Source organism: Micropterus salmoides, unplaced genomic scaffold, assembly GCF_014851395.1.
Source record: "Micropterus salmoides isolate LMB-PRFRI ecotype aquatic unplaced genomic scaffold, ASM1485139v1 Ms_hic_scaffold_15, whole genome shotgun sequence".
Taxonomy (NCBI): domain Eukaryota; kingdom Metazoa; phylum Chordata; class Actinopteri; order Centrarchiformes; family Centrarchidae; genus Micropterus; species Micropterus salmoides.
In genome coordinates, this window is record NW_024040596.1 from 34100700 (window position 1) to 34116789 (window position 16090).

Sequence of the window (16090 nt, forward strand, 5' to 3'; positions counted from 1 at the left end):
ATATAGCGCCAAATCACAACAACAGTTATCTCACAGCGCTTTTCATAAAAGAGCAGGTCTAGACCATACTCTGTGATGTTATTTACAGAAGCCCAACAATTCCCACCAAGAGCAGCACTAGGCGACAGAGGCAAGTAAAAACGTCCTTTTAAGAGGCAGAAACCTCGAGCAAAACCATGGCTCAGGGTGGGCGGTCATCTGCCTCGACCGGTTGGGGGTGAGAGAGAGAGAGAGAGAGAGAGGGATGGAAGGAGATAGAGAGGGGAGGGAGGCAGCCTACACAATATACACACAGAGGTACAGACAGTAAAGGTTATGTTGCTATAGACTAAATGAAAAATGGTACAGATATATAAAGTAACGTTTATGATAATAATCGTAATGTTAATAATAACAATAGGACTAGTAATAATTGTAGCAGAGGGTGTCGAGCAGGAACACTGAAGCAGCAGGTGACCCGCAGCCACAGATCCAGACTCCACAGCTCCAGAGCCAGAAACACCTGCAGGAAGTGATAGGAGGAGAGAGGAGAGGGACGAGAAAGCACAAGACTACCGAAAAGGGGAGAAGTTGTGTTAGTAATGCAATAATGGGATGAGGTTGCATACAGAGGGAGTGAAAGAAAGGGAGAGAGGAGCTCAGTGCATCATGGGAAGTCCCCCGGCAGTCTAGGTCTATAGCAGCATAACTAAGGGATGGTTCAGGACTCATCTGAGCCAGCCCTAACTATAAGCTTTATCAATGAGGAAAGTCTTCAGCCTAGTCTTAAATGTGGAGATGGTGTCTGCCTCCTGAACCCAAACTGGAACCTGGTTCCACAGGAGAAGAGATTGAAAGCTGAACACTCTGGCTCCTAGTGTACTTTTGGAGACTCTAGGAACGACAAGTAACCCTGCATTCTGGGAGCGGAGTGCTCTGGTGGGGTAGTAAGGTACTATGAACTCTTTAAGATAAGATGGTGCCTGACCATTAAGAGCTTTGTAGGTAAGAATGATTTTAAATTTTACTGGAAGCCAATGCAGAGAAGCTAAGATAGGAGAAATGTGATCTCTTTTCCTGGTTCCTGTCAGAGCACATGCTGCAGCATTCTGAATCAGCTGAAGAGTCTTAATGGACTTTTTCGAGCAGCCTGATAATAAAGAATTGCAGTAGTCCAGCCTAGATGTAACAAATGCATGGACTAATTTTCATCAATCAAATAATCAAAGATAACTCCAAGATTCCTCACAGTGGTGCTGGAGGCCAGGGCGATGCCATCAAGGGAAACTATATCTTTAGATAATGCGTCACGGAGGTGCTTGGGCCTCAGAAAAATAACTAAATCCAGGTTTTAACATCCTGAAGGCACATCTGAATTGATCTGGCTTGATCGCTAGATATAACTGAGTATCATCTGCATAACAATGAAAGTTTATGGAATATTTCCTGATAAGGAAGCATATATAAAGTGAACAGGATTGGTCCGAGGACAGATCCTTGTGGAAATCCATGACTAACTTTGGCGTGCATGGAGGACTCATCATTAAAGCAAAAGCAAAGCAGTCTAAACATATATCTGGTTTTACAGCCATTTCTAAGGTTCCTGAGTTTAGAGAAGTTGGTGCCAGTTGAGGGCAGGTCTTGGTGAATTTTGTTTCTAATAGTTAGAATTGTATCATTAAAGAATCTCATGAAGTCATAACTACTGAGAGCTATGGGAATACTTGGTTCAATAGAGCTGTGACTCTCTGTCAGCCTGGCTACAGTGTTGAAAGGAAATCTAGGGTTGTTCCTATTTTCCTCTATTAATGACAAGTAGTACGCTGCTCTGGCATTACGGAGGGCCTTCCTATAAGTTTTAAGACTATCTTGCCAAATTAAACGAGAATTTTCCAGTTTGGTGGAACGCCAATTCCTCTCAAGTTTCCGCGATATTTGCTTTAATTTGCGAGTTTCAGTATTATACCATGGAGCTAACCGCCTTTGTTTTATTATTTTCTTTTTTAGAGGGGTAACCGAGTCAAGTGTCATTCGCAGTGAGCCTGCAGCACTATCAACAAGATGATCGATTTGGGAGGGACTGAAATTAGCATAGGAGTCCTCCGTTACTTTTTGATCTAATAATGAATTTCGAGCGGATGGAATCGCATCCTTAAATTTAGCTACAGTGCTATCAGACAGACATCTTGTATAAAATTGTTTGCCCAATGGCGTGTAGTTCAGCGATACAAACTCAAAAGTTATCAAACAGTGGTCAGATAAAGAGGGATTCTGTGGGAACACTATTAAATGTTCAATTTCAATACCATATACCAGAACAAGGTCGAGGGTGTGGTTAAAACAGTGAGTCGGTTCATGAACACTCTGAGAGAAGCCAATGGAATCTAACAGAGAGATGAACGCAGTCCTGAAGCTGTCATTCTCAACGTCCACATGAATAATAAAATCCCCTACAATAATAACTTTGTCCGTTTTAAGGATTAAAGTTGACAAAAACTCTGCAAATTCAGATAAGAATTCAGAGTACGGACCCGGTGCTCGGTACATTATACCAAAAAGAATTGGTTGCAGTGATTTCCAACTTGGGTGTGAAAAACTAAGACAAGGCTTTCAAATGAGTTAGGTTTAGAGAATTTAGTTTAGGTTTAGAGCTGATTAGTAGACTAGAGTCGAAGATAGCTGCAACTCCACCTCCTCGGCCTGTGCCTCAAGGAATGTGAGTATAAATATAACTGGGAGGGGTGGATTCATTTAGGCTAACATATTCTCCATCACCCAGCCAGGTTTCAGTAAGATGAAATAAATCAATATCATAATCTAATATTAGTTCATTTACTAGTACACCTTTAGAAGAGAGAGATCTGATGTTTAAGAGTCCACATTTAACTCTCCTATTCATTTGCACTATTGCTCTTGTGGCTTTAATTTTTATGAAATTTTTATGCACAGCTCCTCTTCTGTTTACCTTTGATTTAAATAACTTCAATGATCGGGGACAGACACCGTCACTATAGGGTTTTCACTAAGTAACTCCTGGAATGGAGGAGCAGAGACGTGTGGTAGACTGCGACTCTGCGTAGTGTTTTGGGTGGGTAACTGCTGAAATAGAAGGGCAGAGAAGTGTGTTAGACTGCAACTCTGCCTCCTGGTCTCACCTCTGGGTTGTCATGGATTTGGTCCACAAATAAACTTGGCCAGATTTCTAGAAATGAGAGCTGCTCCTTCCCAAGTGGGAACTAGGTCTTCCCTAGAAAGTCTGCCAATGATTTACAAAGCCCACATCGTTTGCTGGACACCACCTCAACAACCAGCGGTGGAATGACGACATGAGTCTATACATGTCATCACTGGTCAGATTTGGCAGGGGTCCAGAGAAAACTACGGTGTCCGACATTGTTTTTGCATATGTACACACCGACTCAACATTAATCTTAGTGACCTCCGATTGGCGTAACCGGGAGTCATTACCACCGACGTGAATAACAATCTTACTGTATTTCCGTTTATCCTTAGCCAGTAGTTTCAAATAAGACTCAATGTCGCCCGCTCTGGCCCCAGGGATGCACTTAACTATGGCCGCTGGCTTCGCTAACTTCATGTTTCTCAAAACGGAGCTGCCAATGATCAGAGTTGGTTTCTCAGCGGGTGTGTCGCTGAGTGGGGAAAATCTGTTAGAAACGTGAACAGGTTGATGGTGCCCCGTGGGCTTTGAATGCTTACGACTATTCCTCCTTCAGACAGTCACCCAGCCACCCCTTCCTGGCTGCGTGGGAGATGCCGGGGGACGGCTACCACAGGCTAACTTAGGCCGGCCCGCACCGACTACTGGGGACTGGCTAGCTACAGTAGCTAAAGACTGATCTACCAAGGTGCGGAGTCGGGCTTCTAAATCACTGAGCCTCGCCTCCATGTCAAAAAATTAAACAAACTACACTTGTTACACGTACCATTACCGCTAAAGGAGGCAGAGGAGTAACTGAACATCTGACACATCGAGCAGGAGAAAGTAGGAGAGGGAGAAGGAGAAGCCATCGCTAGCTGCTATGCTAAAGTCAGCGATCTTCACCAGTCCCCACACTCTTCTGAATTGATTCAGAAATGCCAATAATCAATCTAAATTCTTCAAGTTTGTTTTCATTTGTTTGTCATTCATCCACATACCGCATACACAAATTAACATTCAACTACACTATGCTCTATTAAGGCGGACTGAACATGGTGTGGCTGGAGTATTGTAAAGTGCTAGTTCAACCAGTATCGGAATCTATACTAATAATATCTGCATCAGAAATTAAAATAGCAGCAACAGAGGTCAGTAACAATAATGTAATAATGCTATATACGTTACATTTAGGCACGGTGATGCATCGAGATATCAATTCGAATTGTTGACAGGATAATCATAATTGAACTGAATCGAGACCAGTTAAGACCTAACACATAGTAAGTCAAATTTTGGACTTAGAAAGTCATGTTTTGACCTACAATGAGTATCTTTATTTCAATTACTCCTAACTTTTAATAAGTTGTTTAATGTTAACAGTGATGTTCAAGAAATTTTTTTTTTGGTTAATTAATGTTGTAAAAAACACTGAAGACTACATTACTCATAAAATCAGTCAGTTGTTGGCATAAAATCCTGTAGCCAAATTGTACCTTTTTAGTATCAAATACTAATTCATCAAATACAGATCAACAGCTGTGGATAGCTTGAGTTCACATCAGTGATAGCAGTCTAGCAATATCAGAATCACAATCAATTCAATCCGGCACCTCCAGACTGCATGTCGAAGTGTCCTTTGGCATGATACTGAACTGTGTATGAATGTGTGGGAATGGTGAATGCAGATGTACTATAAAAGCGCTTTGAGTGGTCGAAAAGATTAGAAAGGCGCTATACAAATACGGAGCATTTAGAGATATAGCTATGTGGGGAAAAAGACACGGTCAAACTACAAATAGAAGTTTGCTTGGCAATGTTGTTGACTTGCATCCAGCAGCTAGCTTGTTCTGACCGTAAAGCTCGCTGTGCAGTGAGGTGACAGACACTCTTACTAACATTATGCTAAATGGCACCAAATTACTTCATTGATGAAAAATGTGATAATACCGCATACCGTATATTGCCATGGTGTAAATTACTTCACCGTGACTGCCCTACACGTACGAGGAATTTGAATGTGCTTACTCATACAATAATAATAATAATACATATGAAATCAAAGGCTACAGTATAGAGAACACATACACTCACCTAAAGGATTATTAGGAACACCATACTAATACTGTGTTTGACCCCCTTTCACCTTCAGAACTGCCTTAATTCTACGTGGCATTGATTCAACAAGGTGCTGAAAGCATTCTTTAGAAATGTTGGCCCATATTGATAGGATAGCATCTTGCAGTTGATGGAGATTTGTGGGATGCACATCCAGGGCACGAAGCTCCCGTTCCACCACATCCCAAAGATGCTCTATTGGGTTGAGATCTGGTGACTGTGGGGACCATTTTAGTACAGTGAACTCATTGTCATGTTCAAGAAACCAGTTTGAAATGATTCGAGCTTTGTGACATGGTGCATTATCCTGCTGGAAGTAGCCATCAGAGGATGGGTACGTGGTGGCCATAAAGGGATGGACATGGTCAGAAACAATGCTCAGGTAGGCCGTGGCATTTAAACGATGCCCAATTGGCACTAAGGGGCCTAAAGTGTGCCAAGAAAACATCCCCCACACCATTACACCACCACCACCAGCCTGCACAGTGGTAACAAGGCATGATGGATCCATGTTCTCATTCTGTTTACGCCAAATTCTGACTCTACCATCTGAATGTCTCAACAGAAATCGAGACTCATCAGACCAGGCAACATTTTTCCAGTTTTCAACTGTCCAATTTTGGTGAGCTCTTGCAAATTGTAGCCTCTTTTTCCTATTTGTACCCGGTGGGGTCTTCTGCTGTTGTAGCCCATCCGCCTCAAGGTTGTGCGTGTTGTGGCTTCACAAATGCTTTGCTGCATACCTCGGTTGTAACGAGTGGTTATTTCAGTCAAAGTTGCTCTTCTATCAGCTTGAATCAGGCGGCCCATTCTCCTCTGACCTATAGCATCAACAAGGCATTTTCGCCCACAGGACTGCCGCATACTGGATGTTTTTCCCTCTTCACACCATTCTTTGTAAACCCTAGAAATGGTTGTGCGTGAAAATCCCAGTAACTGAGCAGATTGTGAAATACCGGCCCGTCTGGCACCAACAACCGTGCCATGCTCAAAATTGCTTAAATCACCTTTCTTTCCCATTCTGACATTCAGTATGGAGTTCAGGAGATTGTCTTCACCAGGACCACACCCCTAAATGCATTGAAGCAACTGCCATGTGATTGGTTGATTAGATAATTGCATTAATGAGAAATTGAACAGGTGTTCCTAATAATCCTTTAGGTGAGTGTATATACTCACTATAAACAAAACAATATAGACAGATTGAGACAATAGTGCAATGAGCAGAGTGTAAAGGATGCAGGAGAAAATTATTATTATGTGCAATACATGTACACATGTACACAGTGTGATGGAGCAAAGAATGCTGGAATTAACAGGTATTATGTGCAGGTGTTATGTACATGAGGTAGGTGGATTTTATATACAATATATACAATATGACAAAATTACAATATGAAAAGCACTGAAATAGAATACATTATAAGTGTTAGCCAGTAAACAGGTGGGTGACTAGAGACAGAGTTACTGGGTTATTGCAAAGGAATTGTTCCTGACACTGTGAGTCAGAGTCAGCTGTTCATCAGAGTGATGGCTTGTGGGAAGAAACTGCTTCTGTGTCTGTTGGTTTTGGCATACAGTGCTCTGTAGCACCTACCAGAGGGGAGGAGCTGGAACAGGTTGTGTCCGGGGTGAGATGGATCTAAAAACAATCATTACTTCCAGCTGAGGCACAAGGAGGGGCTGGGTTTACCAGCTGATCCACAGTGTGTTCTCGCATCCTTAACCATGTTATTGTAGTTAAGGATTAATAAATCCTTCCGACTGAGGTAATGGACTTTTTTCCATCTGCGCTCTGCTTTCCTGCATTCCATTTTAGGCTGCGAATGCTGTCATTTATCCAGGGTTGCTTACTAGCTTTAGACGTGGGCCTAATCTTTAGAGGAGCAGTAATATTTAGTGACAACGGGGTTCCGGTGACTTTACCACACAGAATGGCAGCCTTAAACAAGGACCCCTCCGAGAAATTGCTTAGTTCGCCCCATTAATCCGGCAAATATAATATTTTTCGACGATTCGTGAAATGGCAAGTGGGGCAAGAATGGGGACAAAGGGACGGAAACAAAAAAAAGCGCAACTGAAGAGCCTGTAGAGGAAGGGAACATGGATAACGGCTCACCTACACAGGTAGGCCTGCAAGATGGCGAAGCTAACCTCCCCCAAGCCGAGGCGGCAAGCCTGGCGAAAGTTTTGGAAGAGATACGGGAATTTCATAAAGACACAAAACAACAACTAAATGACATCAAGATTGAGCTCACTAACGTTCATCAAAAAATAGCGGAGGCAGACACAAGAATCGAAACGGTGGAAGATCGCGTTCAAAACGTGGAGCAGGTGCTAAACAAGATGATAAAAGTGATAAATCAGCAAGAAAACAAATTAATTGACCAAGAAGGGAGATCTCAATGGGAGAATTTAAGGATATATAATGTTCCTGAGGGAGCTGAGGGTTCGTCGATGGTGGTGTTCGTGGAAAAGTTACTACGGGACACATTGGAGATCCCCCCGACGATGGAGCTGTACATTGAGAGAGCCCACCGCGCGCTCGCCCCGAGACCTCCCGGGGATGAAGTACATAGGCCGCGATCAATAATAATCAGATTCCTCCGCTACAAGATTAAAGAAGAGATTCTGCGCAAGGCTTGGGAAAAGAAGAAGGTGTTCTGGAACGGGAAACCAATATACTTTGATCAAGATTACCCCCCAGCAATCTTACAAAAACGCAAGGAATACTCGGAAGCGAAGCGTGTGTTAAAGCAGAGCAAGATCCGCTTCCAGACCCCGTTCCCTGCTAAACTACGAGTATTCTATGAAGACGGGACACGGCTGTACCAGACATTGGAGGAGGCGACTACAGATATGAAGGATAGAGGGCTACCCGTCAGTGTGACAGTACAGAGGGAGAGCCTGGCCGAGCAGCTGTCCCGCTCCGCCTGGAATACTGTGAGAGGTGCAAGACGACGGGAGAGGAGAGAGAGAAGAACATCAAGGAGAGACTGCAAGCTTACAGAAGACAGCTTCAACCCCTCCCGAAGGGCTCTGAATAACATGTAAATGATACCTGCATCCGCCCCCATCTCCCTATTTAAATGTGAATTACAACATGGGAGGAATACACAGACTCTTCTGTGTTAATGGACAGAGACCTTTTTTTTTATTATTATCTCGGATGCCATAGTGGGGGCCCTCAGCTCATAGATGGAGAAGGCTTTCCCCCACAGCTAGATGTTCCTTCTAACCTAGCTCAGGGTCATCTGTTAGAGACCCCAGCCTTGGAATCACACTTTTATTTATCGGTTTTTGCATTTACGTTCTTTATTCTTGTTTTCCCAGGGAGTAGATCTGATGTGTCTATTTTGGTTAGGTCTGAGACTACACTGTCAATCACACGTATATGGTTGGTGACAAGGTGAAGTTTATTTCTTTTAATGTCAGTGGGCAGTTAAATCCTATTAAACGCAGTAAAATCCTGTCTAAAATGAAGAAAGAACAAGTCCATGTAGTATATTTACAGGAAACCCATTTGAAAGATAATGAGCATGCAAAACTGAAAAGAATGGGGTTCACTAATATATTTTACTCCTCGTATAAATCAGGACACAGGAGAGGAGTTGCTATCCTCATTTCAAAGAAGCTAAATTTTGAAAAGGTACTCGAAGTAGGAGACAAGGAGGGCAGATTTATTTTAGTTAGGGGGAATATAGAGGGTAATTCAGTTACTCTGTTGAATGTATATTCACCCCCAGGTAGCGATATAAGCTTCTTTCAGAAACTCAGTAGCATCATGGTAACTGAAACAGAAGGCCTCCTGATCTGTGGAGGAGATCTAAACATACACCTACAACCAGAGTTAGACTCTTCCAGTGGAAAAACGCATGATAGAAAGTCTTTACATAAGAAAGTCAATGCACTTTTTGAGGAAGTTGATCTAATTGACATATAGGGAGGGACCTGTTCCCCGATGAAAGGGGCTATACTCATTACTCCTCACCCCACTCTCTATATACAAGAATATACTATTTTATAACATTTGGAAAAGACAAAAACAAAATAAGCACCTGCGAAATTGGGACGATAGATTTAAGCGACCATGCTCCAATATATTTATTCTTTGATTTTAACTTACGACCAAAAAATAATACATGGAAACTAAACTCCGGTCTACTCAATGATCTCCGTTTTGTGGAACAAATTAAAAAGGAAATAAGTCTTTATTTGGAGCTCAACAATAATGGAGAGGTCTCACCTCCTATTCTGTGGGATACTCTCAAGGCTGTATTAAGAGGGAAGATCATAGCAATATCCTCATACATGAAAAAAATTAGAAATAAAACGTTAGAGGAACTACAAAACAACCTGAAGGAGCTAGAAAGGAAACATAAATTGAGTTTGGCACAAGGTTTATTAAAGGAAATAAAACAAATTAGGAATAAGATTGATAGTTTGGCAACACAAGATATTAAGAAAAATCTTAAGTTCCTGAAACAGAGACACTATGAAAGTGGATCTAAGTCTATGAAAGTATTAGCGTGGAAACTAAAAAAAAGAACAGCAGAAACCACAATTCACAAAATTAAGGATCCAAGGACAAAAATGGTTCAAAATAAAATAACTGAAATTCAGGAAGCTTTTACAGTGTTTTATAAAACTCTGTCCTAATGTACCAGGGGAAAATGTTACCCGAATTGACACCTACCTGAATTCCTTGGAGCTACCTACTTTAAACGAAGACCAAAATTTAATACTAACTGCTGACATAACTGAAGATGAATTAAAAGCTGCCATTAGTACACTTTAATCAAACAAATCACCAGGATTGGATGGCTATACAGCAGTGTGGTATAAGGAACTTAAAAATGAGTTAATCCCTGTTCTACTTCCTACACTAAAGTGGGTTTTAAAAAAGGTGCAAACGCCACCCAGCTGGAAAGAGGCTATAATCTCAGCTATACCAAAAGAAGGTAAGGATAAAATGGAATGTGGATCATTTAGACCAATATCTGTAGATTATAAGTTATTTACTTCCATTATGGCCAAACGATTGGAAAAGTTTCTGCCAACATTGATACATAATGATCAGACAGGATTCTTACAACAACGACAAACACATGATAATATACAAAGAACTCTACATATTATGGATCATATATAGAAAACTCAAATGAAAGCAATAGTGATAAGCGTTGATGCTGAGAAGGCCTTTGACTCTGTTAGTTGGATCTTTCTTTACAGAGTTCTACATAGGTTTGGTTTCCAGGATGCAATTAAATACAATTAAAACAATACAGGCTCTATATGACCATCCCACTGCTAGGATAAAAATCAATGGATACTTATCGAATACTTCTACTTTAGAAAGAGGTACGAGACAGGGTTGTGCGTGGTCACTGCTACTTTTTGCACTGTATTTGGAACCACTAGCTCAACATATTAGGCAGAATAAAGATATCAGGGGAATTATTATTAAAGGGACGGAACATAAAATGGCCTGTTATGCAGATGACATTTTGATTTATCTTGGGCAACCAACATATGCCTTACCTAAGCTGATGCAGTCATTTGAACAATATGGTCAACTATCAGGATACAAGATCAACATAGGTAAAACCCAATTGCTCTCAGATAACTATAGCCCACCGGGAGAAATTAAAAGTTGGTATCCCTTTGCATGGCAGACAGAATGTTTCAAATATTTGGGCATCAATATACCAAAAGATCTGACAAAACTGTCAATGCAATTATATACCTATACTTAAAAAATAAAGGAAGACATAACAAGATGGAACTTAATCCCTTTCTTTGGTCTCGGCTCAAGAATTGAATATTAAAATTAATATATTGCCCAGACTATTATATCTATTTCAGAACCTACCAACGGAGATTAACCAAAACCAATTCAATGAATGGGATAAAATGTTGTCAAGGTACATATGGAAAGGTAAAAGACCAAGGGTTTGTCTCAAAATTTTACAGTTAGCCAAAGAAAAAGGGGGCTGGGGACTTCCTTCCCTCAAGGACTACTATTTTGCAGCACAGATGAGATTTATGATATACTGGTGCAATCCGTCATATAATGCTCAATGGAAAGACATAGAAGAGAAAATACCCTCCATTCCCATACAAGCAATCTTAGCTGATAACGACCTACAAAGCCATATAAATACTTAAGACAACCCATGGGTGAAACTGACTCTTAAAACATGGAAATTGGTTATGTAAAAATATAAACTACAGGGTGATATTGCAATTCTTAAGTGGTGTGCACATGACTCAGGATTTACACCCAATAAGCTGGATGCCAGATTTCGGCATTGGGCGGATAAAGGAATAACGGCTCTATGCCAGGTAGTGAAAGAGGGAAGCTGCTCAGTTTTGAAATAATTAAGGAGGAATACTCATTAGAAAAACAAGACTTCTATCGATATCTGCAGCTGTGGCATTACTTTAATAAGAAGATGGAAAATGTGACCGTGGCAGGTGCATGTTTTGTAGAATTATTCAGAAAAGCATATAACTCAGATACTAATAACAAACTAATTTCACACATGTATAAGGGTCTGTCACATCTTAAAACATATTCAACCTCACATATTAAAACTAAATGGGAAAAAGAAGGGAGGATAACTATATCTGGGGAAGAATGGGCAACAATATGGAGATATCAATGGAGGTGTACCAGTTCACAGAAATGGAGGAAGTTCGTCTGGAAAAGCTTGATAAGGTACTTTTATTTCACCCTCTCAAAAATCACACTATGATGGCAACCCCCCTGCTTGCTGGAGAAACTGTGGAATCCCAAAAGCAAACCATTATCATATTTTTTGGGACTGCCCTATCATTAATAACTACTGGAGAGAAATACACAATGCCCTACAAGTTATTTTTAAATGCAAAATACCCCTAGAGAGTAAAATCATATTCTTTGGATATATACCTCAAGAATGGTCAAAGGATAAAAATTTAATGAATGTATTACTGGTGTCAAGTAAAAAGTCTCTCACCAGGAAATGGTTATCTCAGGAAAGCCCAGCTTTGAATGCATGGATGGAAATAACAATGGACATTTACAAATGGAGAGGATAACAGCATTTATTAATCACAATTTGGAAAACTTTGCCTCACAATGGGAAAAATGGGTTAACTATGTAACACCCCATAGACCGGACTTTATTTTCACAACCCAGTAAATTAGGTGTTTTAAAAAGATCTCTCCCTATCTGTACATAGTTGTTCTTTTTGGTTTTGTTTTGTTCTTTTTCTGTTTGTTTCCTTTACCTTTTTTGATATTACACATATGTCCTTCTGAGAAGCTGAATTTTGTAAATTGTGACAACGATGTGAATAGGGGTTATGTGTGTTCAGTTTTTGGATTACATTGTACAGAAACATGAGACCAATGTTGAATACCAATAAAAAAAGAATTGCAAAAAAAGATATATATTTAGTGACAACAAGCAGATATGATATGATATATATATATACATTTTAAATCATTGTCGTTGCCCCTTTTAGCAGACTAACAACAGATGAGTAAGCAGCAGCCCAGTCTCCCCATAACTGTAGCCTCCCTGTCCCAGTGAAGAAGGTGAGCAGCACTGTGTTAATGACATGCCAGTTAGCATCATTCCAGGGAGCCTGTGGGGATTTCTGTCTCTCTTTTTACCATAACAAAGAAAATGAAATATTTATTAATGACAGAAATTCAAACACAAATTATTTTCTCACATAATGATCATTATGAAATAAATAAAATAAAATAAACTTCCTGTCTGTACTGGATGCTGGACAGCAGCATACCTCAGCCTGCATGTAAGTTGCAGACTATATTAAAATAATCCAGTTTGATACGTTCATTTAGATTGAATTATGGCCGTTAATGACATCTATAGATACAGACTTTTATTTGAGAAGCAAATAATGAACTGCATCCTCTTGTGCTAATATTGAACTACAAGAAGCCAGTCACATGCAAGCCTTTAATTAGAGTTATGTAAAGCTTTTAATGGGACAGTTTAGTCATAGAGATGTGGTGACAACAGTTGCGCAGAGGGGTTTGATTTTTTGTCATGGGGCCCAAAATTCCTGGCGGCCCCCTGCACAGCGTACTAGATGACATTTAAAAATTTTCCTATACACGCTCACTAGCCCACCACCACGACCACTGACCCTCGGTTGACTAAAACAATCATATTGAGGCGGACACAGTTCAGCTAGCTGGCTATAGTCATTCATTTGCAACCTGGATTCAGTTAAAAACATAAAATCTAGATTTGCAGACAAGATAAAATCATTTAAGATAAAAGTCTTACTTGAAAGTGATCTCACATTGAAGAGAGCCATTTTAAATGAGTTTGTTTTGGGTGCTGGAGTTGGTGCAGTTGTCCTAATCCTTAAGATATTACTAATATTTCTGTGTGGGATGTGCACATTTCGGTTTACTGGTCTATGCGTGATGATGACAGGAAGAGAAGTCTTTGGAACAGCGCTGGGAGCAGACGGCTTTACATGCCAGCAGGTGGAGACGGTTGTTTGTGGCAGTGAGGCAGAGATCTGTTCAGTGATCGGTGGTGTGTCCAGGTGTGCTGCATGAATGATTAGTCATTCACGTTAGTGATGTGTGGAGGACTGCACATGACTAATGTGAAAACTGATGTCACAGTGTCAGTTAGTTTGTCCAGGTCAGTGGCTGCAGCCTCAAAAACACTCCAGTCAGTGCAGTCAAAGCAGGCCTGTAACTCCAGATTTGACTCATTGGTCCATCTTTTCAGTCTTTACAACAGGTTATGCAGATTTCAGTTTCTGCCTGTATGTTGGGATAAGATGAAGCAGACAGTGATCAGAGAGTCCCAAGGCTGCACGGGGAACAGAGTGATAGGCTTCCTTTATTGTAGTGTAGCAGTGGTCCAGTGTGTTAGTGTCCCTGGTGGGACACTTAATATGCTGTCTATACTTTGGAAATTCGTCGGCCAGGTGCAGTAACGCCTCACTAACACAGGCCTGAGGTGGAATGTAAACAGTGACCAGCACAAACGACGAAAACTCCCGCGATGAATAAGGGATGGCAGAAAACAGAATTTATAAACAAAAACACAAAAAGCATTACGCAGCGTAATCCAGAGGCGACTGTCTGCTGCGCCATCTAGGCTGGAATAAGGTTGGTATCCATCTCATGTGAAGAAGAGAAGGAAGCTATATAACAAACTGTCTGCAGAGCAATGACAATGTTGATGTTGATTTGTTTCAGACTTTCTGTGGCTCTCCGAAACGAACCATCCTACTGGATGACATTGAGGACGTGGAGGATGAAGAGGATCTGCAGGACTACCTGGAGATCCACTTTCAGAAGCCCAGCAACTATGGTGGTGAGATAGAGAGCATCAAATACATCTCCAGGGGCAAGACTCTGCAGGCCTATTTTCTCAGTGAGGACAACTGACTTTAACCAGCAAGTTTTCCTTACATCTACCACGTGTAAGGAAAGTAAAAAGAGCCCCTCCCTATCCACTGGGAATCTTTCTCCTATGATTTTTAGAAATAGAAAATCATATTTGTTACGTGTTTTGCATTATTTCAAAGAATTCTGTATATTTCTTGTGCCTAATTTGAAGGAATGCTTTGTGGAAAATTCACTTATGTGCTGTCATGCTTAGTCAGATGAGACGACCTTGTGATTTAATCTTTGTGCATTCAGTAGTGGGTATGAATTTGATTTGGTGAGGGGTATTTGGGTAGTAGTAAGTGGCAAAACAAAGGCCAACTATAAGACAGGACAAATAATCTAAATCTACAAAATAATGTCATAATAAATATTATTCTAGACAGGTTTTGGTGGTTTACAGAATTACACATCTGTCATGTGACTAATGGCTATTTATTCTTATTTGTTTGATTATTTCAGTGATTTGGATGCATGTCTGCCCATTCCTTTTAGAATACTTTGTAACATGAAGGCAGTCCTGATATAGTCTAATAGTTGCTTCAGTAAGAACTTTCCAGAGTTGTAAAATCCTGTCTGAGTATAAGAAAACGCAGTGTTTTGTGTCTGTAAATCCTTGAAATTAACAGACGTGTTACTGACACTGGACATCTATACAATATTAAAAATAATGGAATCTACCAAAATGTGGATGCAATTTATATGAACAGATAAAAACTGTGCTGCTATGTTTTTGTGACACAGCTTCTGTCCTCTGCTCTCTGTGTTTCACTGAGGGCGGGGCTCAGTGCCTCCTCCACACACAGTCATTTCGAAGATGTAATAGAAAACTTGTAACATCAATAATGGAGTCAAATGTGCGATGAATCATTCCTTTATACGTACAGTACGGGAGGCGAGATTGGCTCCCTCTCCCGACATGCTAGGCACGTCCTGAGATTATAGTCATGTTAATGTTACAAAGTGGTGTTTCCATCTGGTATTTGAATATATAGTCCTGAGCACATCCTCACAGTCATATTAATGTACTAATGAAGGTGTTTTCACCTTTAAGAATTACACTTTATCTCTGTGCTGTTTATTACAACTTCTACAACAGGTGGTTCTGCGCCATGGCTGCCCACAGACGCCTTTAAGATTGCAATCTTATGATAGTGCTATACAAACAGCAGAAGCTGAATGGGAAGTTAAAAAAAATGGCATGAATAAAATGTTACACAATATGAAAACATACGTAGAAAGGAATGACATGAAGAAGAGGAAACAAAAGTAGTAGTCTTATCTTCCCAAATCATGTCACATCAACTGATCTGCATACACATTAAAAACAATGACAGGTTTATCAGCACCCTCTCTGAGCCATTGTCTGACTGGCTTCCAGGAGCTCATGTCTCAGC

At 40.6% G+C, this 16090-nt stretch overlaps 1 protein-coding gene across 1 annotated transcript in view; it reads left to right on the top strand.

The window, feature by feature from the left end:
* The window catches only part of nmi (N-myc (and STAT) interactor), a 31532-nt gene extending 16153 nt beyond the window's left edge, over positions 1 to 15379 (top strand). Inside the window, exon 9 of the mRNA XM_038719784.1 lies at positions 14502 to 15379. Coding sequence (XP_038575712.1) covers positions 14502 to 14693 — 192 coding nt within the window. The 3' untranslated portion in view covers positions 14694 to 15379. The remainder of the gene's footprint in view (positions 1 to 14501) is intronic.
* Positions 15380 to 16090: the final 711 nt, after the last annotated feature.